The 27,986-nt window shown below is 38.5% G+C and overlaps 2 protein-coding genes and 1 pseudogene across 2 annotated transcripts in view; all 3 read right to left on the bottom strand.

The window, feature by feature from the left end:
* LOC115577828 (hepatic lectin-like) overlaps positions 1-7,230 on the bottom strand; it is a 42,965-nt gene extending 35,735 nt beyond the window's left edge. The window contains exon 1 of the mRNA XM_030410709.1: positions 7,173-7,230. Within this exon, the coding sequence (XP_030266569.1) occupies positions 7,173-7,206 (34 nt within the window). The 5' untranslated portion in view covers positions 7,207-7,230. The remainder of the gene's footprint in view (positions 1-7,172) is intronic.
* On the bottom strand, positions 191-22,713 carry LOC115577826 (C-type lectin domain family 4 member E-like). The gene is made up of 9 exons (XM_030410704.1): positions 22,626-22,713; positions 22,422-22,484; positions 17,601-17,699; positions 9,474-9,551; positions 5,844-5,894; positions 5,598-5,749; positions 5,339-5,463; positions 995-1,070; positions 191-646 (listed from the first exon to the last, which is right to left on the bottom strand). Exons 1-9 carry the CDS (start codon positions 22,687-22,689, stop codon positions 635-637), a joined length of 720 nt encoding a protein of 239 aa, XP_030266564.1. The 5' UTR covers positions 22,690-22,713; the 3' UTR covers positions 191-634.
* Positions 15,451-27,848, bottom strand: LOC115577830 (hepatic lectin-like; annotated as a pseudogene).
* Positions 27,849-27,986: the final 138 nt, after the last annotated feature.

Below are 27,986 nucleotides of genomic sequence, written 5' to 3'. Positions count from 1 at the left end.
ATACTTCCTTTTACAAACTTTCAGCAGACTTCATCGACTTGAACATGAATCTTTTTAATTCACAAACATCATATGTTTGCTTCATGGCACAATTCAAACAGGAGCGAAAGATTATTTCTTTTTCCATCACCAGCATGCAAAGTTTTATAAAATAAGGTCCCATGTAGCAAAATTACACACTGAGAATGAAAAACTTTGATAATACTTTAATGATATGCAAAATCAGAGACATGTTGTATGATTTTATAAAAATAAATATGTATATATATATCTCATTTTTTAACAGGATACACATTTATGAAGGCTTAAAGAACATTTTCAGTCTGTTTTAGCTTAATTATTCTTGTCGTCTGGACCTTTCCAAGATGGCACAGAAGAAGAGTTACAAAACACGGTTTTAAAGAAGTAAAAACAGAAAAGGGTCGTACAGTGACAGTTGATACATTTTCTTCCTTGCTGAGCAGTTTCAAAGTCACACCAGCTGCTGCGGCATCTTGAATGATTTGTGAATGTACATGTAAGTATCATAAATCCCAAATATTTTCTGTTGAGGGCACCGGTGTGATGCTAACTTCCAGGTGAGTCTGCATAAATACATCATCCCTGCACCTCTCTGTACCTGTAGCACATCTTATTAAAGAAGGATCTGAAAATGTAAACAACAGTAATCAGGGGATAAAACTACTGAGCTCAACAGTCAAACATTGTAATAACCTTCACACTGACAGAAACTTAAACATTCAAAATCAAATCAGATTGTAGATTTGGAAAGTTTTGACACTTCTATAGTGTAAACATTTAAAAGACATAAAAAAGTTTCACATGATCCGATCCTGAGATTGTTTAACAGGTTGAACAAGACTTAAGCTACATTTCAGATGCACGTCGGCCGTCCAGTTTCTGCTGATTTCTCACAAATGCGTTTCTGAGGTGCCATGCAGGATTTATCAAACCAACACTTCAGGTGTGATCCATATTTTTCTCCCATCCTCACACAGTCCTCTCCATTCACGCTCGCATTGTTGACCCCTTTCCAGTCATCTGGCTCTCCCTCGCTCCAAAATGTCAAACTAAGAGACACAGAACAGAAAGAACTGGTTCTGTGAAACTTGAAATGACTTTGATTTTGCAAACACCAAAACCTGTTTACAGGTCAAACCTCTTGTTCAGCGGTGTCCCGTCTGTCCACAACCATGTGTCCTCTGTCACTGAGTCTGTCAGTCCGATCCAGAACTTGTCCTCTTTCTCTACCATCTTGTCTCTCAGTTTCTGCATCAGGAATAACTGGACAGGGAAAATTGATGAGAAATACAATATATCTATGTAACATCACTTTTATCATGTTAACTAATGCAAAAACACAACATGATAGAACAAAAGCCAGAGAGCTGAATGAAGCTGCAGCAGTGTGTTCTACCTGCTCGTCCTCTCTCTCTATCTTAACCAGATCTGCTCCATCTCGTCTGCATTCGTCTCTGGCCTGTTCCCAGGTTAATTCATCAGTGGAGAAATAGTAGCACTGTGGTCCATTCTGCTCCCAGCCTTCTTGACATTTCCCACATGTATCCGCTTTGAAGAGATCACAGCAAAGACTTGAGTCAAGTGCAACAAATCAGTGTTTATATTTAAAGTCAGGAAGAAAAAAGCAACATCAGTCACTGACCAGGAGGTTGTGGACAGGGTTTCTGCACCGTCATCACTTCACAGTGTGTCTCTGTTATGAAAGAGGATCTTTTATTTGAGAAGCTGAACAGAGAACTAAATTCTTGGAAGAGAAATTTGGGGTTTAACCCAAAATGTGACTTACCTGTGATATTCTTTCTCATGGCTGCATTGTCATCAATCAGCTTTTGAAGATGTTCTGTGGTTTGATGGTATTCATAACCTCATTTTAAAAAAGAAAGTCAAGTCAGTGTGTGAAACTCACATTTGGTTTTATTCAGAACTTGATGATGAACATTATCAGAGCGATGTTCACTCAAATTACTAAAAGGCGATGACAGCAGCAGCCAGGAGAACCACTACAGCCACTCTCTCTGCTGTGACCTTTGACCCTCCAGCTGCTTGTTGTTGGGGGCCTATTGAACAGCAGAAGATGCAGATAGTGTGTTTGACTTTCCCCAGTAAACCTAGTGTTTGTAAGTGGGGCAGAAATTGCTTCTAAACATATGAGCTTCATTTACTGTGGATTTTTTCAACAACAAAAATTAAAGCTGCTACAAGGAACTTTCTTTTTCTGTTGTTTCTGGCGCCCCCTCAGGACAAAAGCGGTATGACCACCACCTCCTCCTGTGGTAAAGATCTTGATCTCACTGCATTTACTTTGATAGTGTATAAAAGAAAGAGGGAACATATTTTTTATGCTGTTTCTTTTTAAACACTTCTGGTTGACTTCGTGGTATTAATTGATAACTTAGATGACACTGAAACAGTTTGTTTTAGTGCCGTACCACCAGACTACAGAGCAGTCTCATTCCTCAGGCTGTGACTCATCGTCAGCACTCTGCCATGAAAACAACCCACATTTTTTTTACTTTTCCAACCCAACAAAAGTTAGAATCTGCTCCTTTAGGTCATGAAGAGGATGCAGAATTAAATTAAGGCTGTTTCTTAAATGTGCAGTGTGTAAGAATTATCGTGAAATTATTCACAAAAAAAAAAAAATAGACAAATGACCAAAGCAAGCGCTGCTGACTGTAGCTGCAGTTTGCTAATTAGTTCAGTTAGCCATGCAGGTTCTTTGGACCAGCAAGCTAACTGCAGTATATGTTTCTTCAACATAATATGTCAACGTCATGATGTCAAAATTGTAATTTATCACATTCTGCAGATAATTTAAGTTTTTTTTCTTGCATAACACAGCCAGGTAATCGTTCCTTGTAGCATGGTTACATTTGGATTAGAATGTAGATGAAAAAATGGAAAAGTGATGCTTGTTGCTTTCATTTGCATCATAATGATACAGTTTATTCTGGCCCTTTTTCTTGTTTAGTTCCTCTTTTCCCTTGACTTAAAGTCCTTGTTTTCAACTCATTATACAGCAAACCTTCTCTCAACATCACAACGTGTTGGAATGGGGTTCCTTTAGTCTTTATTTGAAGCTGTAAAAAGCGCAAGCTATATCCACACCAAAGGCGATGACATCTAGAAAAGCCTGATTTTAAAGTTACAATACAATTGCTGTAAAGATGTGGCCATGCTGTCTGTTCTGACAGTCGGGTTAGCGGTTAGCAGCTTGTAGCCCAAACTGGGAGTCCTGGGAGCTTTGGTGTTGGTTAGCATGCTAACTTTGCTATATACCTTTGCAACGCAATACTTTAACATCATTATGTCAGAACTATTATTCACATTCTGTTGGTAATATATATCTATGGAATATTGATTAACACCCATTTTTTTTTGATTAAAGTCAGAAAATTGTGAACATTGTGGCTCACTGGAGGTCAGAGTTCATGCTCCAGTTTATTTAATGATATTCTTACTTACCAGGCAGCTCTGCTGATGGCTCGCTATTCAACATCTCGACTTCAGAGTACGTGGTTTCAGTCGGTGAGGAAGTGTGAAAGTGATAAAGTGTAAAATAAACTTTCATGATTCAAGCAAACTCTGACAAAGAACATTTTCTAGAAAGCTCTGATTGTAATAGCAAAAACATAGATAGATAGATAGATAGATAGATAGATAGACTCACCTGTGGCATTTCCATTTGATTTTATGAATCTAGCATTAACGTACACCACATCAGCTTCAGCCATTCTACCGTGTTGACTAACTGTCAGTCAGGTTGCAAGATAAGTTTAAGTTGTCACAGGAAAAAACAAAAAAAGCAAAAAGCAACCTTCCTGTCTGAGATGCCAATGATAACACAAAATCTTTTGCAATAACATTTTACTTCCCATTTGTTCAGAATAGAAAATACTAGAAATATCTAAATACATTATAAAAGATAACATAATACAAATCTCCCCACGCTGACACAACAAATGATTTGTTTTCAAAGAACAGAAGAATTCAGCGGTTAGAAGACAATTAATTGGGAAAATTCAGTGAAGTGTAACAATCCAGAGAACCTTCAGCAACATAAAATCTCTTTTCAGTGCAGACGTGTCGCTGAGCTGAGCTGCTGTGGCTTGTTTATTAAACGGGACTCTAAATGTTTCTGCTTTCCTTCGTCTTTATATTTACACAAGTACTGACAGACTGCCCTCTCACATAACTGCAGAGTTTCACTTTGTTAAATCTTTTTCTGTGTTGGTGTTGGTGACGTGTGTTGAGCAACATGATGTCGTTTCACACTAAAACAGATGATACTTCCTTTTACAAACTTTCAGCAGACTTCATTGACTTGAACATGAATCTTTTTAATTCACAAACATCATATGTTTGCTTCATGGCACAATTCAAACAGAAGCGAAAGATTATTTCTTTTTCCATCACCAGCATGCAAAGTTTTATAAAATAAGGTCCCATGTAGCAAAATAACACACTGAGAATGAAAAACTTTGATAATACTTTAATGATATGCAAAATCAGAGACATGTTGTATGATTTTATAAAAATAAAATAAAAAAAAAATTTAAAGAAGTAAAAACAGAAAAGGGTCGTACAGTGACAGTTGATACATTTTCTTCCTTGCTGAGCAGTTTCAAAGTCACACCAGCTGCTGCGGCATCTTGAATGATTTGTGAATGTACATGTTAGTATCATAAATCCCAAATATTTTCTGTTGAGGGCACCGGTGTGATGCTAACTTCCAGGTGAGTCTGCATAAATACATCATCCCTGCACCTCTCTGTACCTGTAGCACATCTTATTAAAGAAGGATCTGAAAATGTAAACAACAGTAATCAGGGGATAAAACTACTGAGCTCAACAGTCAAACATTGTAATAACCTTCACACTGACAGAAACTTAAACATTCAAAATCAAATCAGATTGTAGATTTGGAAAGTTTTGACACTTCTATAGCGTAAACATTTAAAAGACATAAAAAAGTTTCACATGATCCGATCCTGAGATTGTTTAACAGGTTGAACAAGACTTAAGCTACATTTCAGATACACGTTGGCCGTCCAGTTTCTGCTGATTTCTCACAAATGCGTTTCTGAGGTGCCATGCAGGATTTATCAAACCAACACTTCAGGTGTGATCCATATTTTTCTCCCATCCTCACACAGTCCTCTCCATTCACGCTCGCATTGTTGACCCCTTTCCAGTCATCTGGCTCTCCCTTGCTCCAAAATGTCAAACTAAGAGACACAGAACAGAAAGAACTGGTTCTGTGAAACTTGAAATGACTTTGATTTTGCAAACACCAAAACCTGTTTACAGGTCAAACCTCTTGTTCAGTGGTGTCCCGTCTGTCCACAACCATGTGTCCTCTGTCACTGAGTCTGTCAGTCCGATCCAGAACTTGCCCTCTCCCTCTACCATCTTGTCTCTCAGTCTCTGCATCAGGAATGACTGGACAGGGGAAAATTGATGAAAAATACAATATATCTGTGTAACATCACTTTCATCATGTTAACTAATGCAAAAACACGACATGATAGAACAAAAGCCAGAGAGCTGAATGAAGCTGCAGCAGTGTGTTCTACCTGCTCGTCCTCGCTCTCTATCTTAACCAGATCTGCTCCATCTCGTCGGCATTCGTCTCTGGCCTGTTCCCAGGTTAATTTATCAGTGGAGAAATAGTAGCACTGTGGTCCATTCTGCTCCCAGCCTTCTTGACATTTCCCACATGTATCCGCTTTGAAGAGATCACAGCAAAGACTTGAGTCAAGTGCAACAAATCAGTGTTTATATTTACAGTCAGGAAGAAAAAAGCAACATCAGTCACTGACCAGGAGGTTGTGGACAGGGTTTCTGCACCGTCATCACTTCACAGTGTGTCTCTGTTATGAAAGAGGATCTTTTATTTGAGAAGCTGAACAGAGAACTAAATTCTTGGAGGAGATAATTGGAGTTTAACCCAAAATGTGACTTACCTGAGATATTCTTTCTCATGGCTGCATTGTCATCAATCAGCTTTTGAAGATGTCATGTGGTTTGATGGTATTCATAACCTCATTTTAAAAAAGAAAGTCAAGTCAGTGTGTGAAACTCACATTTGGTTTTATTCAGAACTTGATGATGAACATTATCAGAGCGATGTTCACTCAAATTACTAAAAGGCGATGACAGCAGCAGCTAGGAGAACCACTACAGCCACTCTCTCTGCTGTGACCTTTGACCCTCCAGCTGCTTGTTGTTGGGGGCCTGTTGAACAGCAGAAGATGCAGATAGTGTGTTTGGATGTTACTTTCCCCAGTAAACCTAGTGTTTGTTAGTGGGGCATGAGTTTCTTCTAAACATACGAACTTCCTTTACTGTGGACTTTTTGCAAACGAAAATTAAAGCTGCTACAAGGAACTTTCTTTTTGTGTTGTTTCTGGCGCCCCCTCAGGACAAAGGTGGTATGACCACCACCTCCTCCTGTGGTAAAGACTTCGATCTCACTGCATTTACTTTGATAGTGTATAAAAGAAAGAGTCCCTCTAGCTTCTGATTGGTTTGTTTAGTCACATGTGAGTCAGAAGAAGAGAGTGTTGTTGTTGTTGTGAAGTTGAAGTGCGGTAAAAAAGTAAAATGCTGCTAAAGGAAATTATCTCTCTCCATCCTGCTGGTTTTTATCAATAAGACTGCTCAAACTACCATACACCGAACCCTCACGTTATATATCAATTGAATATTGAGTAATACACATTTTTGTTCAGGAATACGTCAGAAAATTGTGAACATTGTGGCTCACTGGAGGTCAGACTTCATGTTCCAGTTTATTTAATGATATTTTTACTTACAAGCAGCTCTGCTGATGGCTCGCTGTTCAACATCTCAACTAGTCAATGAGGAAGTCAGTGATAAAGTGTAAAATACACTTTCATGATTCACTCAAACTCTGACACTGAACATTTCCTAGAAAGTCCCGATTGTAAATGGCAAGATAGATAGATAGATAGATAGATAGATAGATAGATAGATAGATAGATAGATAGATAGATGGATGGATGGATGGATGGATGGATGGATGGATGGATGGATAGATAGATAGATAGATAGATAGATAGATAGATAGATAGATAGATAGATAGATAGATAGATAGATAGATAGATAGATAGATTGATTGACTTACCTGTGTTAACGTACACTGCATCGTCTTCAGCCATTCCACCATTTTGACTAACCGTCAGTGAGGTTGCAAGATAAGTTTAAGTTGTCACGGCAAAAGAAAGAAACCCAAAAAGCAACCTTCCTGTGTCACATGCCAATGAAAACACACATTCTGTGGCAATAACATTTTACTTCCCATTTGTTCAGAATAGAAAATACTAGAATCATTCTAAATATCTCAATATAATATATAATATAATACAAATCTCCCCACGCTGACACAACAAATTATTTGTTTTCAAACAACAGAAGATTTCAGTGGTTAGAAGACAATTAATTGGGAAAATTCAGTGAAGTGTAACAATCCAGAGAACTTCCAGCAGCATAAAATCTCTTTTTAGTGCAGACGTGTCGCTGAGCTGAGCTGCTGTGGCTTGTTTATTAAGCTGGACTCTAAATGTTTCTGCTTTCCTTTGTCTTCATATTTACTCAAGTACTGTCAGACTGCCCTCTCACATAACTGCAGAGTTTCACTTTGTTAAATCTTTTTCTTAGTTGGCAGCCATGTTGGTGTTGGTGACGTGTGTTGAGCATCATGACGTTGTTTCACACTAAAACAGATGATACTTCCTCAACAAACTTTCAGCAGACTTCATCGACTTGAACGATAATCTTTTTAATTCACAACATCATATGTTTACTTCATGGCACAATTCAAACAGGAGTGAAAGATTCTTTCTTTCTCCATCACCAGCATGCAAAGTTTTATAAAATAAGGTCCTGTGTGGCAAAATAACACATTGGGAATGAAAAAACTACAATAATATTATAATAATATGCAAAATCAGAGATGTATTGTATGTTTTATTTATATTTATAAAAACATACAACACATCTCTGATTAAAATGCAATCTTCAGCCTGCTTTAGCTTAATTATTCTTGACGTCTGGACCTTTCCAAGATGGCACAGAAGAAGAAGAGTTACAAAACACGGTTTTAAAGAAGTAAGTAAAAGTAGAAAAAGGTCGTACAGTGACAGTTAGAAAAAAAATGGACTGCTGAGCAGTTTCAAGGTGACATTAGCTGCCGCGGCAATTTGAATGATTTTTAAATGTACATGTAAGTATCATAAATCCCAAATTCTTTCTGTTGAGGGCACCAGTGCGATATTGACTTCCAGGTTAGCCTTCATAAATACATCATCCCTGCACCTCTCTGTACCTGAAGCTTATCTTATTGAAGAAAGATTTGAAAATGGATAAATGCACTGAGCTCAAAAGTGAAACATTTTAATAACCTTCACGCTGAGAGAAAATTATGCATCCAAATTCAAATCAGATTGTAGATTTGTAAAGTTGTGAAACTTCTATAGCATAAACATTTATAAACACAACAGGTTGAACGGGACTTAAGGTTAATACAGACGGCCTTCAGGCATTATGCAGATTTCTCACAAATGCTTTTCTGAGATGCTTTGCAGGATCTATCAAACCACCACTTCAGGCCTGATCCAGATTTTGTTCCCATCCTCACACAGTCCTCTCCATCTGCATTCTCCTCTGTCCGGTTGTCTGGCTCTCCCTTCCTCCAAAATGTCAGACTGAGAGACAGAAAACAGAAAGAACTGGTTCAATTAAACTTGAAATGACTTTGATTTTGCAAACACAAAAAACCTGTTTACAGGTCAAACCTCTCGTTCAGTGGTGTCCCGTCTGTCCACAACCATGTGCCCTCTGTCACTGAGTCTGTCAGTCCGATCCAGAACCTGTCCTCTGTCTTTGTCATCTTGTCTCTCAGTTTCTGCATCAGGAACGACTGGACAAGGAAAATTGATGAAAAATTCAATATATCTATGTAACATCACTTTTATCATGTTAACTAATGCAAAAACACAACATGATAGAACAAAAGCCAGAGAGCTGAATGAAGCTGCAGCAGTGTGTTCTACCTGCTCGTCCTCGCTCTCTATCTTAACCAGATCTGCTCCATCTCGTCTGCATTTCTCTCTGGCCTGTTCCCAGGTTAATTCATCAGTGGAGAAATAGTAGCACTGTGGTCCATTCTGCTCCCAGCCTTCTTGACATTTGTGACATGTATCCACTTTGAAGAGATTACAGCAAAGACTTGAATCAAGTGCAACAAAACACTGTTCATATTTACAGTCAGGAAGAACTGAAAGAGTTTGAATCTGAGAGCAGCTGAGACGATAGCTCACAGGTTTAAACTGTCACTGTTTCAGGATCGTCTTTTATTTGAGAAGCTGAACAGAGAACTAAACTCTTGGCAGAGATAATTTGAAGTTTAACCCAAAATGTGACTTACCTGTGATATTCTTTCTCATGGCTGCATTGTCATCAGTCAGCTTCTGGAGTTGTTTCGTGGTTTGATGGTATTTATAACCTCGTTTTTAAAAAGAAAGTCAAGTCAGTGTGTGAAACTCAAATTTGGTTTCATGCAGAACTTGATGATTAACATTATCAGAGCGATGTTTACTGAAATTACCAAATTACTAAAGCAATTATACCCAAAGGTTGACAGCTAGTATTTTAATTAGACCTCAATCTTCATCTGTTTTCATTAAGTGAGTTAAATGTAAAGTGTCTCTATGACTCAATGTGATTAAATAAGATAATTTATTAATTCAAATTCAATGAATGCAGACTTAAACACAAGCCTTATATGTTTGTTAATCTTTGCATACATTTACTATTTACAATTAAAGATATCTAAATGTATAATGTGTTTATTCCATGGCTTTTTTAAAGCATTTAGACTGGTTATTCTGTGTCCTGTAATAAATTGCACGTTAAGGTATTTAAGTTTTACACATTGAGTTAACTCTGACCCCTGACCCTTTATATTGAAGTTATGTCAAAGAATTAGATTGGATATTTACATTTAATGAAATCACTTAAAGTCATTGTTTTAAGCATGTTTTGAGTGCTATGTATGTTGCACTCTCATTTTTAAGACAGTTCTGTATCTCACCTGCAAGTGAAGCCACAAGTTCTTTTCTTCAAAACAATTATCAGATTGTAGAAGTCAATCTAGATTAAAATGCTTTTTTCCCCTTTTTTTTAAACAGTAAAACTCACCAGTATAGCCGAGAGCGATGACAGCAGCAGCCACGAGAACCACTACAGCCACTCTCTCTGCTGTGACCTTTGACCCTCCAGCTGCTTGTTGTTGGGAGCCTGTTGAACAGCAGAAGATGCAGATAGTGTGTTTGGATGATACTTTCCCCAGTAAACCTAGTGTTTGTAAGTGGGGCAGGAGTTTCTTCTAGACATATGAACTTCCTTTACTGTAGACTTTTTGAAAACAAAAATTAAAGCTGCTACAAGGAACTTTCTTTTTGTGTTGTTTCTGGCGCCCCCTCAGGACAAAGGTGGTATGACCACCACCTCCTCCTGTGGTAAACATCTTGATCTCACTGCATTTACTTTGAAAGTGAATAAAAAAAAAAGATGCAACATATTTATAATGCTATTTTTTCTTCTAAAACATTGCCAGCTGGCTTTGTGGGATTCACTCAGTACTTGGACGATGGTGAAACAGTTTTAGTTCCGTACCACCAGACTACAGAGCAGTCTCATTCCTCAGGCTGTGACTCATCGTCAGCAATCTGCCATGAAAACAACCCACATTTTTTTTACATTTCCAACTCAACAAAAGTTCGAATCTGCTCCCTTAGGTCATAAAAAGGCTTCAGAATTAAACTAAGACTGTTTCTTAAATGAGCAGTGTGTAAGAATTATCATGAAATTATTTATACAGCAAAAAAAAGACAAATAACCAAAGTGACCGCTGCTGACTCTAGCTGCTTTTTGCTAGTTTGCTCAGCTAGCCATGCAGGTGCTTTGGACCAGCAAGCTAACTGCAGTATATGTTTCTTCAACATCTATCTATAAATACAAGGAACCTCTGTCTGTCTGTGTGTGTGTGTGTGTGTGTGTGTGTGTGTGTGTTCCTCAAATATCTCTGCAGATCAGGATCAGACTGACCTGAGAGTTTCAACATGGCTGCTGCTTGGTTCAAGGGTGTGCTATTTCGCATTTGTTTCGACTGCAATGATACCATGAATAAATTATTTCATAAATGCTTTACAAATTCCACGAGCATTGTCCACCGGAGCCACCACAGTCACGTGCGCACCAGAGCCAATCACTGCAGAAGTCAAGCCCATGACATATCTTAAGAAACAAGCGGATTTATAACTGCAGCGGCGCGAGCTGGACCGGGATTTTGCCGGCGGTTCGGTCCCGTTCTGTGCATCTAAACTGACTGTTGTGGATTAATGAGATTAAACAAGTCCAGACCGAGTCTGTTCGGGTCTGAGGAGATCCAGAGACGCGTGGAAAACAAAGTGGGATCGGAATCTGTGGATCTTCGTGTGTAGCTAGCGCCTAGCCGCTAGCTACACGGCCCACCTCCCGAGTTGACGGAGCGGACGCACTGGCACGTCCAAAACCGGACTTAGGGTAAATAATGTCCAACACACTTTTTCGTGAACATCGCTGTTACGTTTGCTTTGTGTCTGGTGCAGGAAGAAACAGTAAAAATGTGCTTTTGTCACAAGTGGATTTATACCTGCAGCGGCGCGAGCTGGACCGGGATTTTGCCGGCGGTTCGGTCCCATTTTGTTCTGTTCTGTTCAACTAAACTGACTGTTGTGGATTATAATGAGATTAAACAAGTCCAGACCGAGTCTGTTCGGGTCTGAGGAGATCCGGAGATGCGCGGTCAACAAAGTGGGATCGGAATCTGTGGATGTTTGTGTGTAGCCAGCTGCTAGCCGCTAGCCGCTAGCCGCTAGCCGACTCACACGGCCTAATGTTACCTACCGAGTTGACGGAGCGGGCGCACCGGCACGTCCAAAACCGGATTTAGGGTAAATAATGTCCAACACGCTTTTTCATGAACATTGCCATTACGTTTGCTTTATGTCTGGTGCAGGAAGAAACAGTAAAAATGTGCTTTTGTCACGAAAGTGTCCAAGCAGCAAGTTTGGTTGTTGAGGAACAGGAAGATGTGGGAGGGGCATCGGCGGATGATTGACAGCAGCAGTGATGTGTTGGAGACAGCGACAGAGATAGCGAGTTTTGAGAGTTGAGAGATTTGTGACATATAGCGTGTTTGGAGTGTATAGTTAGTGTGTTATGTAGTGTTTGGTGTGGTGTGTTTAGTGAGTAGTGGAGTCGTGTTGTGAGGCTAACCAAGGAGGAGACGGCTGAATGTGGAACAGGCAGGAAGGAGCTGAGCCCTGAGCCTGAGGCATTGCCTGCATTTAAATGTAAATAGTTACACATAACTTTGTAAATTTCAAAAATGAATGCACCAATTTAGTAAACAACAATTTATATTTGCATTATAACTAATGCAATTGGTTCAATAAACATTTTTGTGGTTTTCACAGTAAAAAAACTAACTTTTTCTACTCTGGTTTTATGTTATTTTGTGATTTTAGGTCCATAGTGTTAACATAGTACCTTAAATGAAAAAATAACTCTACAGTCACACATATGAGGTTGTGCTAAAAATAATTACACCAAGTAAGGCAAGGTTAATAGTTTTTAAGGTGAAATATAATGGTATAATCAAAAGTAGTCAAAAACAGCCAATTATATCCCTGACGTCCCACCTTCAAACACAGCCTCATTTGGCCATCCATGAAAAAGCTACCTAACCTCCCACTTTTCTATAGGAATACATGCTTCCTACGGGCAAAGCACTAGTAATATATTGATGTCATGATGTCAAAATTGTCGTTTTGGACGATGGTGAAACAGTTTGTTTTAGTTCTGTACCACCAGACTACAGAGCAGTCTCATTCCTCAGGCTTTGAGACTCATCGTCAGCACTCTGCCACGAAAATAACCCACATTTTTTTACTTTTCCAACCCAAATAAGTTGGAATCTGCAAATGTACGTTGTAAAGAGGCTTCATGAATTAAATTAAGAAATGATACTCAAAATAAAATGCTAATTGCTACTGACTGTAGCTTCTGTTTGCTAGTTAGCCCATGCAGGTGCTTTGGACCAGCATGCTAACTGCAGTATATGTCCTCTTCAACATAATTCATCAGTGCCATGATGTCATAATGTCATCTCTTCACATTCTGTGGATGATTTAATAGGGTCCTTTTTTTATGTTTTCAACCAAATGTCTCACATAATGCACCTTTAACACAGCCACTTTATCGTTCCTTGTAGCATGGTTACATTTGGATTAGAATGCAGATGAAAAGATGGAAACGTGATGCTTGATGCTTTACTTGCATCATAACACTATGGATTATTCTGGCCTTTTTCATGTTTAGTTCCTCTTTTCCCTTGACATAAACTTCTGTTTTCAACTTATTATACAGCAAACCTTCTCTCAACATCCCAGCGTTTTGAAATGGGGTTCCTTTATTCTTTATTTGCAGCTGCAAAAAGCACAATCTATATCAACAGCACAGGCGATGATATTTTAAAAGCCTGATTTTAGAGCTACAATATAATTGCTGTAAAGGTGTGGCCATGCTGTCTGTTTTGAATCAGTTAACCTCGGTTCAAACAGCATTTGTCAATTTGTTCACACCCCTAATGTTTGTATTAGATCTGTAAATATGAAATTTAATACGTTGAAAAACACGCAAAAAGCCAGTTTTCATGTCATTGCATTTCAATATCTATATCAGTGAATATACCCTGAAGCCTGCAGTGTGAGGATTTTAAAAAATCACAGGTTTTTTGTTTAAATGACATTTGAAATCTAACTGTCTTTAAACTGTATGACATACATTGTTTATATTCAGAGGGTGGTTAAAGTTACAGTTTTTCAAACAAGTGTATCATATCATTTTGTGCATGAAAGGTGGTACATAAATAAGGTTATCTGTAATGTAAGAATTGACCACCTGTTATAGTCATGCTCAAAACAGACTAATAGCTAACTGCTGCTAACCGAATCTGCTGTTAGCTCGGTTAGCCGTGCAGCTAGCAGTCCAAACTGGGAGTCATGGGAACGCAATACATACACGTCATTTTGTCAGAACTGTTTTTCACATTCTGCTGGTAATATATATCTATTGAATATTGAATAATACATGTTTTTATTCTGGAAAAAATCAGAAAAATTGTGAACATTGTGGCTCACTGGAGGTCAGAGTTCATGCTCCAGTTTATTTAATTATAATTCTTACTTACCAGGCAGCTCTGCTGATGGCTCGCTGTTCAATGTCTCGACTTCAGAGTACGTGGTTTCAGTCGGTGAGGAAGTCAATGATAAAGTGTAAAATAAACTTTCATGATTCACTCAAACTCTGACAAAGAACATTCCCTGGAAAGCTCTGATTGTAATAGCAAAAACATAGATAGATAAATTGATAGATAGATAGATAGATAGATAGATAGATAGATAGATAGATAGACAGACCCACCTGTGGCATTTCTATTTGATTTTATGAAGCTAGCATTAACGTACACCGTATCGTCTTCAGCCATTCCACCGTTTTGACTAACTGTCAGTGAGGTTGCAAGATAAGTTTAAGTTGTCACAGGAAAAAACAAAAAAAGCAAAAAGCAACCTTCCTGTCTGAGATGCCAGTGATAACACAAAATCTTTTGCAATAACATTTTACTTCCCATTTGTTCAGAATAGAAAATACTAGAATCATTCTTAATATCTCAATATGATATATATATAATATAATACAAATATTCCCAAGCTGACACAACAAATGATTCGTTTTCAAAGAACAGAAGAAGAATTCAGCGGTTAGAAGACATTTAAATGGTCACATTCAGTGAAGTGTAACAATCCAGAGAACGCTCAGCTGCATAAAATCTCTTTTCAGTGCAGACGTGTCGCTGAGCTGAGCTGCTGTGGCTTGTTTATTAAGCTGGACTCTAAATGTTTCTGCTTTCCTTTGTCTTTATATTTACTCAAGTACTGACAGACTGCCCTCTCACATAACTGCAGAGTTTCACTTTGTTAAATCTTTTTCTGTGTGGAGTTGGCGGCCATGTTGGTGTTGGTGACGTGTGTTGAGCATCATGACGTTGTTTCACACTAAAACAGATGATACCTCCTTAAACTTTCAGCAGTTCACTGACTTGAACATGAATCTTTTTAATTCACAAACATCATATGTTTACTTCATGGCACAATTCAAACGGGAGGGAAATATTATTTCTTTCTCCATCACCAGCATGCAAAGATTTATTAAATAAGGTCCCATGTGGCAAAATGGCCAAAACTGAAAATGAAAAACTATAACAATATTATAATAATATGCAAAAACAGAGAGGCGTTGTATGGTTTTATACACATAAATATGTATATATATGACATTTTTTAACGGATTACACATTCATTCAGGCATTAAAATACAATATTCAGCCTGCTTTAGCTTAATTATTCTTGACTTGTTGACCTTTCCAAGATGGCACAGAAGAAGAGTTGTAAAAGTAAAAGTAAAAGTAGAAAAGGGTCGTACAGTGGACATTTTCTTCCTTGCTGAGCAGTTTCAAAGTGACACCAGCTGCTGCGACAACTTGAATGATTTTTGAATGTACATGTAAATATCATAAATCCCAAAGACTTTCTGCCGAGGGCACCAGTGTGATGCTAACTTCGGTTTTAACGTCCAGTTTCTACAGATTTCTCACAAATACGTTTCTGAGGTGCTGTGCAGGATTTATCAAACCACCACTTCAGGCCTGATCTAGATATTTCTCCAATCCTCACACAGTCCTGTCCATCTGCATTCTCCCCTGTCCTGTTGTCTGGCTGTCCCTTGCCCCAAAAAGTCAAACTGCGAGACAGAGAACAGAAAGAACTGGTTCAATTAAACTTGTGACTTTGATTTTGTTAATACATAAAACCTGTTTACAGGTCAAACCTCTTGTTCAGTGGTGTCCCGTCTGTCCACAACCATGTGCCCTCTGTCACTGAGTCTGTCAGTCCGATCCAGAACTTGTCCTCTTTCTCTAACATCTTCACAACAACTTCTTCTTATCTCAGTCTCTGCATCAGGAATGACTGGACAGGGAAAATTGATGAGAAATACAATATATCTATGTAACATCACTTTCATCATGTTAACTAATGCAAAAACACGACATGATAGAACAAAAGCCAGAGAGCTGAATGAAGCTGCAGCAGTGTGTTCTACCTGCTCGTCCTCGCTCTCTATCTTAACCAGATCTGCTCCATCTCGTCTGCATTTCTCTCTGGCCTGTTCCCAGGTTAATTTATCAGTGGAGAAATAGTAGCACTGTGGTCCATTCTGCTCCCAGCCTTCTTGACATTTGTGACATGTATCCGCTTTGAAGAGATTACAGCAAAGACTTGAGTCAAGTGCAACAAAACACTGTTCATATTTACAGTCAGGAAGAACTTAGAGTGTTTGAATCTGAGAGCAGCTGAGACGATAGCTGACAGGTTTAATCTGTCATTGTTTCTTTAATCAACATCAGAGGATGCAAACATGTAAGAAAAGCAACATCAGACACTGACCAGGAGGTTGTGAACAGGGTTTCTGCACCGTCATCACTTCAGAGCGTGTCTCTGTTATGAAAGAGGATAAAACAATGGCACTTCCACCAGGGTCGTCTTTTATTTGAGAAGCTGAACAGAGAACAAAACTCTTGGCAGATAATTCAGAGTTTAAGCCAAAATGTGACTTACCTGTGATATTCTTTCTCATGGCTGCATTCTCATCAATCAGCTTCTGGAGATGTTCCTTGGTTTGATGGTATTTATAACCTTGTTTTAAAAATGAAATTCAAGTCAGTGTGTTAAACTCACATTTGGTAATTACTCAGAACTTGATGGTGAACATTGTTAATGCTCACTCAAATGATTAAAATACTAAAGTAATTGTACCCAAAACATTGACAGCAAGTATGTTAATTAGACCTAAATTTCATCTAGTTTAATGACATGAGGTAAACATAAAGTGTTTCTATGACTCAATTTGAATAAATAACATAATCTATTACATTAAATTCAATAAATGCAGACTTAAACACAAACCCTATATGTTTTTTAATCTTTGCATACATTTACTTTTTACAATTAATGATACTTCAACGTACATATAATGTGTTTATTCCCTGGCTTTTTTAAAGCATTTAAACTGGTTATTCTGTCTCCTGTAATAAATTGCACATTAAGGTATTTAAGTTGTACACATTGAGTTAACTCTGACCCCTGACCCTTTATATTGAAGTTATGTCAAAGAATTAGATTGGATATTTACATTTAATGAAATCACTGAAATCATTGTTTTAAGCATGTTTTGAGTGTATTGTATGTTGCACTCTTATTTTTAAGACAGTTCTGTATCTCACCTGCAAGTGAAGCCACAAGTTCTTTTCTTCAAAACAATTATCAGATTGTTGAAGTCAATCTAGATTAAAATGCTTTTTTCCCCCTTTTTTTTAAACAGTAAAACTCACCAGTATAGCTGAGAGCGATGACAGCAGCAGCCAGGAGAACCACTACAGCCACTCTCTCTGCTGTGACCTTTGACTCTCCAGCTGCTTGTTGTTGGGAGCCTGTTGAACAGCAGAAGATGCAGATAGTGTGTTTGGATGTTACTTTCCCCAGTAAACCTAGTGTTTGTAAGTGGGGCAGGAGTTTCTTCTAAACATACGAACTTCCTTTACTGTGGACTTTTTCAAAACAAAAATTAAAGCTGCTACAAGGAACTTTCTTTTTGTGTTGTTTCTGGCGCCCCCTCAGGACAAAGGTGGTATGACCACCACCTCCTCCTGTGGTAAAGATCTTGATCTCACTGCATTTACTTTAAAAGTGAATTTTAAAAAAAGACGCAACATGTTTACAATGCTATTTTTTCTTCTTAAACGTTGCCGACTGGCTTTGTGGGATTAATTTTCTCTGGTCTCAACATATTTAAGCTGGTCCTCCCTGAGCCTGCCAACTCTCAGAATGAGGAAAACAAGTGAGTCCTGCATGGTCTCTACACCTGCCTACCCCCTGTTTGATTTGTTGCCCCCCCCCCCGCCCGACAAGAACAAACCCAATCTACCTCCTCCTACCTCCCTTTAGCACCTTAAAGGGCTATATATATAATTTATTTATATTACTATTTGTTCTATGTGTTGCTTTTTTATTTGTTGCTGCGGGAGCACCCTCAATTTCATTGTATTCTCCTGTACAATGACAATAAAGACTATTCTATTCTATTCTATTCTATTCTATTCTATTCTCTTCCTGTGGTAAAGATCTTGATCTCACTGCATTTACTTTGAAAGTGAATAAAAAAAGATGCAACATAAGTACTTGGACGATGGTGAAACAGTTTGTTTTAGTTCCGTACTACCAGACTACAGAGCAGTCTCATTCCTCAGGCTGTGACTCATCGTCAGCACTCTGCCATGAAAATAACCCACATTTTTTTTACTTTTCCAACCCAAACAAGTTTGAATCTGCAAATGTACGTTGTAAAGAGGCTTCAGAATTAAATTAAGAAATGATACTCAAAATAAAATGCTAATTGCTGCTGACTGTAGCTTCCGTTTGCTAGTTAGCTCAGTTAGTCATCCAGGTGCTTTGGACCAGCATGCTAACTGCAGTATATGTTTCTTCAACATAAAATATCAATGCCATAATGTCATAATTGTCATCTCTTCACATTCTGTGGATGATTTAATAGGTTTTTTTTTTATGTTTTCAACCAAATGTCTCACATAATGCACCTTTAACACAGCCAGTTAATTGTACCTTGTAGCATGGTTACATTTGGATTAGAATGCAGATGAAAAGATGGAAACATGATGCTTGATGCTTTTACTTGCATCATAACACTACAGACTATTCTGGCCGTATTTTATGTTTAGTTCCTCTTTTTTTGTAATGTAAACGTCCTGTCCTCAGCTTATTTTACAGTATTGTATCTATGTCTATTAGAGACCTGAATACCTAGAGATGGTTAATTGGTGCTCAGCTCTGTCAGCACTAGCACTTTATTACACCTTCCTGTCCTCGGTCCGTCTGTGCTGAACCTGAAGCCATCTTGCTGTTGTCTGTCTACCTTCATGTGTCAGCATGCATGTCTTATTGTGGTCTTGCTTTTATGGTGTATGCATGCTTATTCTGTATCTGTGCTTCTGCTTTGCATGCTGTGGCGTGATGTGTCTTGAGTCATGGGTTTTTGTGCTGCATGTTTTTTGGGGATGTCTTGAATGATGTTTTCTGACTGATTAATGTTATATATGCTATTTTGTCATGTTGTTAACTGCTGTGCATGTTTTGCAGATTGCCTTGGCCAGTAATTTTGTAATTTTAATCTTATTTTTTATTTTCTGTTCTGTTTTTAGGGTGACTTTAACATCTGACTAGGGACTACAGATGAAAAATAGCCTCTTGGCTAATTCTGGCGCATTTACAGCAATGTTATTAATGTGCACTGTCCCTGTTTTCAAATAAACTTATACTTATAGTAAACTTCCTCTTAACTTCACAAGGTGTTGTAATGGAGTTCCTTTATTCTTTATTTGCAGCTGCAAAAAGCACAAGATATATCAACAGCACAGGCGACGATATTTTAAAAAGCCTGATTTTAGAGCTACAATATAATTGCTGTAAAGGTGTGGCCACGCTGTCTGTTTTGAATCAGTTAACCTCGGTTCAAACAGCATCTGTCAATTTGTTAACACCCCTAATGTTTGTATTAGGCTTGTAAATATGAAATTTAATAAGTTGAAAAACACGCAAAATGCCAGTTTTCACGTCATTGCATTTCAATATCTATATCAGTGAATATACCCTGAAGCCTGCAGTGTGAGGATTTTAAAAAATCACCGTTTTTTTGTTTAAATGACATTTGAAATCTTACTGTCTTTAAAGCTAGGGTCTGTAATGTTGTTCAGACACACATTTTGTTATACTGGGTGAAATTATCCTGCTATCCTGAGAGTAGTCAATACATATGTATTCAGAAAAAGGAACGAAAATAATCAGACCTCGGTGGCAGCTGTAGGACTGAGAAAAAGCTGACCAATCCGTGCCGTCCGGCCCGGAGAGCACGGATTGGTCAGATGCAGGATTGGTTAGATGCCTTCATGTCAGGTTCTGTCCCTCCCTGCTCCGCGCGTGCACGCATTAGGTTTCACTGTTGCCGGAAATATTCAGACACTTCTCTGCAGAAATACGGAGTTGCAGGAGAAGACGTTCATTTGGTTACAATGGCAGAGAAAGTGCAGCCAGCGTAACTTGTAACAGCTCACAAGGGCAAGGAAAGGCAAGGAAAAGAAAGCCTCAGGCAGAAAAGGCTGCAACGAAAAAGGCTCTGGATGAAGAAAGAAGTCGGACAGGGTCAACATCGGTGCTGCGTTTGAGTGGAGGAGACAACTGGGGCATGTGAAGGGCTTGAAAAGTGATGCAGAGGTTGCTCTCTTTCTGTTGGACAGGTAATTATTTGTTTTGTTTCAGGGGGATTTGTTATTTTCATGAAATATGTGAGGTTTGCCAACTTGGCTACGTTTGTAGCTCATATTAGCCCAATGCTAACGTTAGCTTCTTTGTGTGTTGTTTTTAGCCATGAGGATGGCTAATCAGTCGGCCCAATTTCCACTGGATAGGGGTCCGCTGCGTTGCGGCTCCGATCCGGTTTTGCTCCGCCGTCTGGCAATCCCCACTGGTTGCGGTTTGTCCACCATGGCGCAGTATGGTAGACAGCTGGCCTCACGATGTGTGCTGGTGTCAACACGGAGTGTTTTATTTTGGAAAAGTAACAGGATGTAGTTTTTTATTTGGGCACTTGACTTCCTGTCTGCTCCCTGCTAAATTCAGCTGAATTCCTGCGTCTTGCTAAGGCATCTCCTTCTCCCTGCTGAGTCCCACTAACAGATGCGCGTTCAAGTTTGTGGGGGAGTGGCTTTGGACGGAGCACTGACGGGATGGGGAGGGGGGGTGGAACTTAGAGGAGATGCCACTTTCAAATCTTGCTAGCTCTCTTGCTAGCTCTCCAGGATTGTAGACCCTAGCTTTAACCTGTATTATATATATTGTTTATATACAGGGAGTGGTTAAAGTTACAATATTTCAAAGAAGTGTATCGGTGTATTCATGCTCAAAACAGATTAACAGCTAACTGCTAACTGCTGGTAATAGGGCTGGGCGATTAATCGAATTTTGATCGCGATTTCGATTTTGGCTCCTCACGATCATGAAAACACTGTAATTGAAGAAAAACGATTAATGTGCCGCCGCGTGTCGTGTATGCAAATTACTGCGCTGTAAATGTAAAGTGAACGCACCTGTGTCGCCTGCAGCTGCAGCAGTGAGTGTGTGGATCAATTGTGGAACGAGAGATTGAGAACATGGCAGAAAAGCAGCCTGAGCCTTTAGTTGAAAAGAAAGGTAGGACAACTTCGGTAATTTGGAGACATTTTGGCTTCAAATCGTCGGACGTGGAGCAGAAGGAGATTGTTTGCAAAGTCTGTCACACCGTCGTGTCTGCACCCCAGGGCAACACGACAAATGTATTTAACCATAAAGTGGTCTATGACAAAGTATTGAAGGAGCAAAAGACACAAAAAAAGTGCAACACAGTCCTTCATTGAGGACACTCTTTACAATGCCGCTCCATATCCCAACGGCTCCCGGCAACAGCGAGAGATAACGGAGGCTGTGACATTAATGCTAGCTAAGGACATGTGCCCTATCAGTACAGTTAGCAACCCAGGCTTCAAGATACTGGTCAACACTTTGGACAAGCAGTACGTGTTGCCATCACGCAAACATACAAATATTATTATCATTTACCTTTTTACTTGTTACTAATCTATCTGGCTGTTTTTCTAAAAGTTATATTAAAAGTTGAGTTTTGGTAGCTCAATAAATCCTTTTTTTTTTAAATCAGTGAATAATCGTGTTTATTAATCGTGATTTCAATATCAATCAAAATAATCGTGATTATTATTTTTAGCATAATCGCCCAGCCCTAGCTGGTAATATGTATCTAACCGAATCTGCCGTTAGTTCGGTTAGCCGTGCAGCTAGCAGTCCAACCTGGGAGTCATGGGAGTGTTGGTGTTGGTTAACATGCTAACTTCAGTATATATCTTAGCAACGCAATACATACACATCATTTTGTCATAACTGTTTTTCACATTCTGCTGGTAATATGTATCTATTGAAAATTGATTAATACATGTTTTTATTCTCAAGAAAATCAGAAAAATTGTGAACATTGTGGCTCAATGGAGGTCAGAGTTCATGTTCCAGTTTATTTAATTATAGTTTTTACTTACCAGGCAGCTCTGCTGATGGCTCGCTGTTCAATGTATCGACTTCAGAGTTCGTGGTTTCAATCACTGAGGAAGTCAATGATAAAGTATAAAATAAACTTTCATGATTCACTCAAACTCTGACAAAGAACTTTCCTGGAAAGCTCTGATTGTAATAGCAAAAACATAGATAGATAGATAGATAGATAGATAGATAGATAGACTCACCTTTGGCATTTCCATTTGATTTCATGAACCTAGCATTAACGTACACCGCATCAGCTTCAGCCATTTTACCGTTTTGACTAACTGTCAGTGAGGTTGCAAGAGAAGTTTAAGCTGTCACAGCAAAAAAACAAATAACCCAAAAAAACACCCTTCCTGTCTGACATGCCAACTAAAACACAGTCATTTGCAATAACATTTTACTTCCCATTTGTTCAGAATAGAAAATACTAGAATTATTCTAAATATCTCAATATGATATATAATATAATATAATACAAATCTCCCCACGCTGACACAACAAATGATTTGTTTTCAAAGAACAGAAGAATTCAGCAGTTAGAAGACATTTAAATGGTCACACTCAGTGAAGAGTAACAATCCAGAGAACTTCCAGCAGCATGAAATCTCTTTTCAGTGCAGACGTGTCTCTGAGCTGAGCTGCTGCTGCTTGTTTATTAGGCTGGACTCTAAATGTTTCTGCTTTCCTTTGTCTTTATATTTACTCAAGTACTGTCAGACTGCCCTCTCACATAACTGCAGAGTTTTACTTTGTTAAATCTCTTTCTGTGTTGGTGACGTGTGTTGAGCAACATGGTGTCATTTCACACTCAAACAGATGATACTTCCTTTTACAAACTTTCAGCAGACTTCATCGACTTGAACATGAATCTTTTTATTTCCCAAACATTATATGTTTACTTCATGGCACAATTCTAACAGGAGCGAAAGATCATTTCTTTCTCCATCATCAACATGCAAAGTTTTTATAAAAATAAGGCCCCATGTGGCAAAATGGCCAAAACTGGAAATGAAAAACGATGATAATATTTTAATGATATGCAAAATCAGAGACATGTTTTATGATTTTATAAAAGAAGGAATATATATATATACATATATATATATATATATATATATAGATAGATAGATAGATAGATAGATAGATAGATATATCATTTTTTAACAGGATACACATTTAATAAGGCTTCAAAGAACATTTTCAGCCTGCTTTAGCATAATTACTCTGGCCTTGTGGACCTTTCCAATATGGCACAGAAGAAGAGTTGCAAAACAAGTAAAAGTAGAAAAGGGTCGTATAGTGACAGTTGGAAATAAAGTGGACTAATTTTCTTCCTTGCTGAGCAGTTTCAAAGTGACACCAGCTACTGCGACAACTTGAATGATTTTTTAGTGTACATGTAAGTATCATAAATCCCAAATATTTTCTGTCGAGGGCACCAGTGTGATGCTAACTTCAAGGTTAGCCTTCATAAATACATCATCCCTGCACCTCTCTGTACCTGTAGCTTATCTTATTGAAGAAGGATTCGTCCTCGCTCTCTATCTTAACCAGATCTGCTCCTCCATCTCGTCTGCATTTCTCTCTGGCCTGTTCCCAGATTAATTCATCAGTGGAGAAATAGTAGCACTGTGGTCCATTCTGCTCCCAGCCTTCTTGACATTTCCCACATGGCTCAGCTTTGAAGAGATCACAGCAAAGACTTGAATCAAGTGCAACAAAACACTGTTCATATTTACAGTCAGGAAGAACTTAAAGAGTTTGAATGTGAGAGCAGCTGAGACGATAGCTCACAGGTTTAATTTGTCACTGTTTCTTTAATCAACATCAGAGGATGCAAACATGTAAGAAAAGCAACATCAGTCACTGACCAGGAGGTTGTGGACAGGGTTTCTGCACCGTCATCACTTCACAGCGTGTCTCTGTTATGAAAGAGGATAAAACGATGTCGCTTCCACCAGGATCGTCTTTTATTTGAAAACCTGAACAGAGAACTCTTGCAGAGATAATTTGAAGTTTAACCCAAAATGTGACTTACCTGTGATATTCTTTCTCATGGCTGCATTCTCATCAGTCAGCTTCTGGAGATGTTCCGTGGTTTGATGGTATTCATAACCTCATTTTAAAAAAGAAAGTCAAGTCAGTGTGTGAAACTCACATCTGGTAAATTATTCAGAACTTGATGATGAACATTATCAGAGCGATGTTCACTCAAATTACTAAATTACTAAAGTAATTAAAGGTGCAAGCAGCGAAGAATGGGCCCTTGCAGTCCACACGTGTCGGGCATGCTGCAGTCGGGATGTGCTGCGTAGACGTATTCAGGGCAACACCCTCTACATGTTTCAGCAATTTGGAGTAGATGGCAAATTGCATGTGGAAGTTATAATGACTTGATGGTTTTTATGGCGAAGCACCACCGTGCCACACAGTGTGACGTAGGCAAAAGCTTTTGATACGGTTTGTCCACAGATGCTATTTGCAAAGTTTGGTGCAAATCGGTTTAAATGGCCTAGGAGGAGTTGGAAAAAGTAAGTTTTTCATTTTTTGGCGATTTTGCAAATAGAAATTTACCGCAAAAGTTGGCGTGGCGTACATCACACAATTCAGCTGAATTTAGGGAACACGTAGATATGAGGTTTAAAAATGTGCAACATATTATGTGGAAGTTATTTGGCACCACCTGCTGGTAATTTTTGGTGTGTAAGTTTCAGTGGCCAGTCTATAGGGATGCCTATGAATTTCATTAACATAATAGTTATGGTGCGGGCACAGTGCCAAATATTTAATTAGACTGCCACCAGAGCGTCACCTAGTGGCGGATTGGTAACAGTTTTGTCAGCTGTCCTCAGGAGGGCACTGGCAAGAGGGAGGAGATTGAAAATGTTGATTTGTGACATTTCGTGAATTAGCAGAAGTAAAGGGAAACGGAAATGGGCGTGGCCTATATCACGCAGTTTAGCACAACTCAATGAACACGTGGGTATAAGGTTTTTGAATGTGCAACAAAGTATCTGTGAGTTATAAGCCATAAAGCACTTTCCTTGATTATATCGCCACCTAGTGGTGGAAATTGAGGAGGACAAAAGATTATACATTTTTTCGGCAGGTGTGACGTATATTCCAAGTTTGGTGAGTTTTGGGGCATTTTGAGGCTGTGAAAAATGTGATTATATGGGATGAAAAAGTCGTCATTCGAAAAACAATAGGGACCTCGCAGGTCGAGACCTGCTTCGGCCCTAATAAACTGCTAAACTCACGGGTATAGCCAAAAGCGATGACAGCAGCAGCCAGGAGAACCACTACAGCCACTCTCTCTGCTGTGACCTTTGACCCTCCAGCTGCTTGTTGTTGGGAGCCTGTTGAACAGCAGAAGATGCAGATAGTGTGTTTGGATGTTACTTTCCCCAGTAAACCTAGTGTTTGTAAGTGGGGCAGGAGTTTCTACTAAATATACAAACTTCCTTTACTGTGGACTTTTTGCAAACAAAAATTAAAGCTGCTACAAGGAACTTTCTTTTTGTGTTGTTTCTGGCGCCCCCTCAGGACAAAAGCGGTATGACCACCACCTCCTCCTGCGGTAAAGATCTCAATCTCACTGCATTTACTTTGATAGTGTATAAAAGAAAGAGGCAACATATTTTGAATGCTATTTTTTTTAAACACTTCTGGTTGATTTCGTGGTATCAATTAATGACTTAGATGACGCTGAAACAGTTTGTTTTATTGCTGTACCACCAGACTACAGAGTAGTCTCATTCCTCAGGCTGTGAGACTCATCGTCAGCACTCTGCCATGAAAATAACCTAATTTTTTTTTACTTTTCCAACCCAACAAAAGTTAGAATCTGCTCCTTTAGGTCATAAAGAGGCTTCAGAATTAAATAAAGACTGTTTCTTAAATGTGCAGTGTGTAAGAATTATCGTGAAATTATTCACACAAAAAAAGACAAATAACCAAAGCAACTGCTGCTGGCTGTAGCTGCAGTTTGCTAGTTAGCTCAGTTAGCCATGCAGGTGCTTTGAGCCAGCAAGCTAACTGCAGTATATGTTTCTTCAACATAATATATTGATGTTATAATGTCAAAATTGTCATTTATCACATACTGCAGATAATTTTTTTTTTTTCTCACAAAACACAGGCAGTTAATCGTTCCTTGTTGCATGGTTACATTTGGAATAGAATGCAGATGAAAAGATGTAAACATGATGCTTGATGCCTTCACTTGCAACATAATAATACAGATTCTTGTGGCCGTTTTCTAATGTTTAGTTCCTCTTTTCTCTTTACATAAACTTCCTGTCCTCAGCTCATTTTCCACTTAACTTCCTCTCAACATCACAACGTGTTGGAGTGGGGTTCCTTGATTCTATTTTTTCAGCTGTAAAAAACCAAAGATATTTCAACACCAAAGGCGACAACATTTTTGAAAAGCATAATTTAAGAGCTACAATACAGTTGCTGTAAAGGTGTGGCCACGCTGTCTGTTCTGACAGTCGGGTTAGCGGTTAGCCGTGCAGCTAGCAGTCCAAACTGGGAGTCCTGGGAGCGTTGGTGTTGGTTAGCATGCTAACTTCACTATACACCTTAGCAACGCAATACTTTAACGTCATTATGTCAGAACTGTTATTCATATTCTGCTGTAAATATATATCTCTAAAGTTTAGAAGTTAATTAAATTTATATCTAATTCATTCTTGAGTTAATTTATTTAAAAAATGTGTTATGTTTACACAGGTAACTGTTTACTTATTTATGTTTACAGTTATTGTTATTTACACATTTCCATGTTTACATCTGTTCAGTAGCACGGATAAGACAGCTACAATAAATGTGTTAAATGTACCTTTTGTGACGTTACCTCAGTCATTCTAGCTTCTGATTGGTTTGTTCAGTCACATGTGAGTCAGAAGAAGGAAATGTTGTTGTTGTTGTGAAGTTAAAGTGCGGTAAAAAAGTAAAGTGCTGCTAAAGGAAATTATCCGTCTCCATCCTGCTGTTCTTTATCAATAAGATTGCTCAAAATACCATACACCGAACCCTCACGTTATATATCTATTGAATATTAAGTAATACACATTTTTGTTCTGGAATAAGTCAGAAAATTGTGAACATTGTTTATTTAATGATATTTTTACTTACCAGGCAGCTCTGCTGATGGCTCGCTGTTCAACAACTCAACCACTCGGTGAAGATGTTAATGATAACGTGTAAAATAAACTTTTATGATTCACTCAAACTCTGACACTGAACATTTCCTAGAAAGCCCTGATTGTAAATTGCAAGATGATAGATAGATAGATAGATAGATAGATAGATAGATAGATAGATAGATAGATAGATAGATAGATAGACTTACCTGCATTAACGTACACCGCATCGTCTTCAGCCATTCCACCGTTTTGACTAACTGTCAGTGAGGTTGCAAGATAAGTTTAAGTTGTCACGGCAAAAGAAAAGAAACCCAAAAAGCAACCTTCCTGTGTGACATGCCAATGAAAACACACAATCTTTTGCAATAACATTTTACTTCCCATTTGTTCAGAATAGAAAATACTAGA

This window comes from Sparus aurata, unplaced genomic scaffold (assembly GCF_900880675.1).
Source record: "Sparus aurata unplaced genomic scaffold, fSpaAur1.1, whole genome shotgun sequence".
Classification (NCBI taxonomy): Eukaryota; Metazoa; Chordata; class Actinopteri; order Spariformes; family Sparidae; genus Sparus; species Sparus aurata.
The sequence above is the reverse complement of the archived record's forward strand: the minus strand, read 5'-3'. Positions and strand labels throughout refer to the sequence as shown.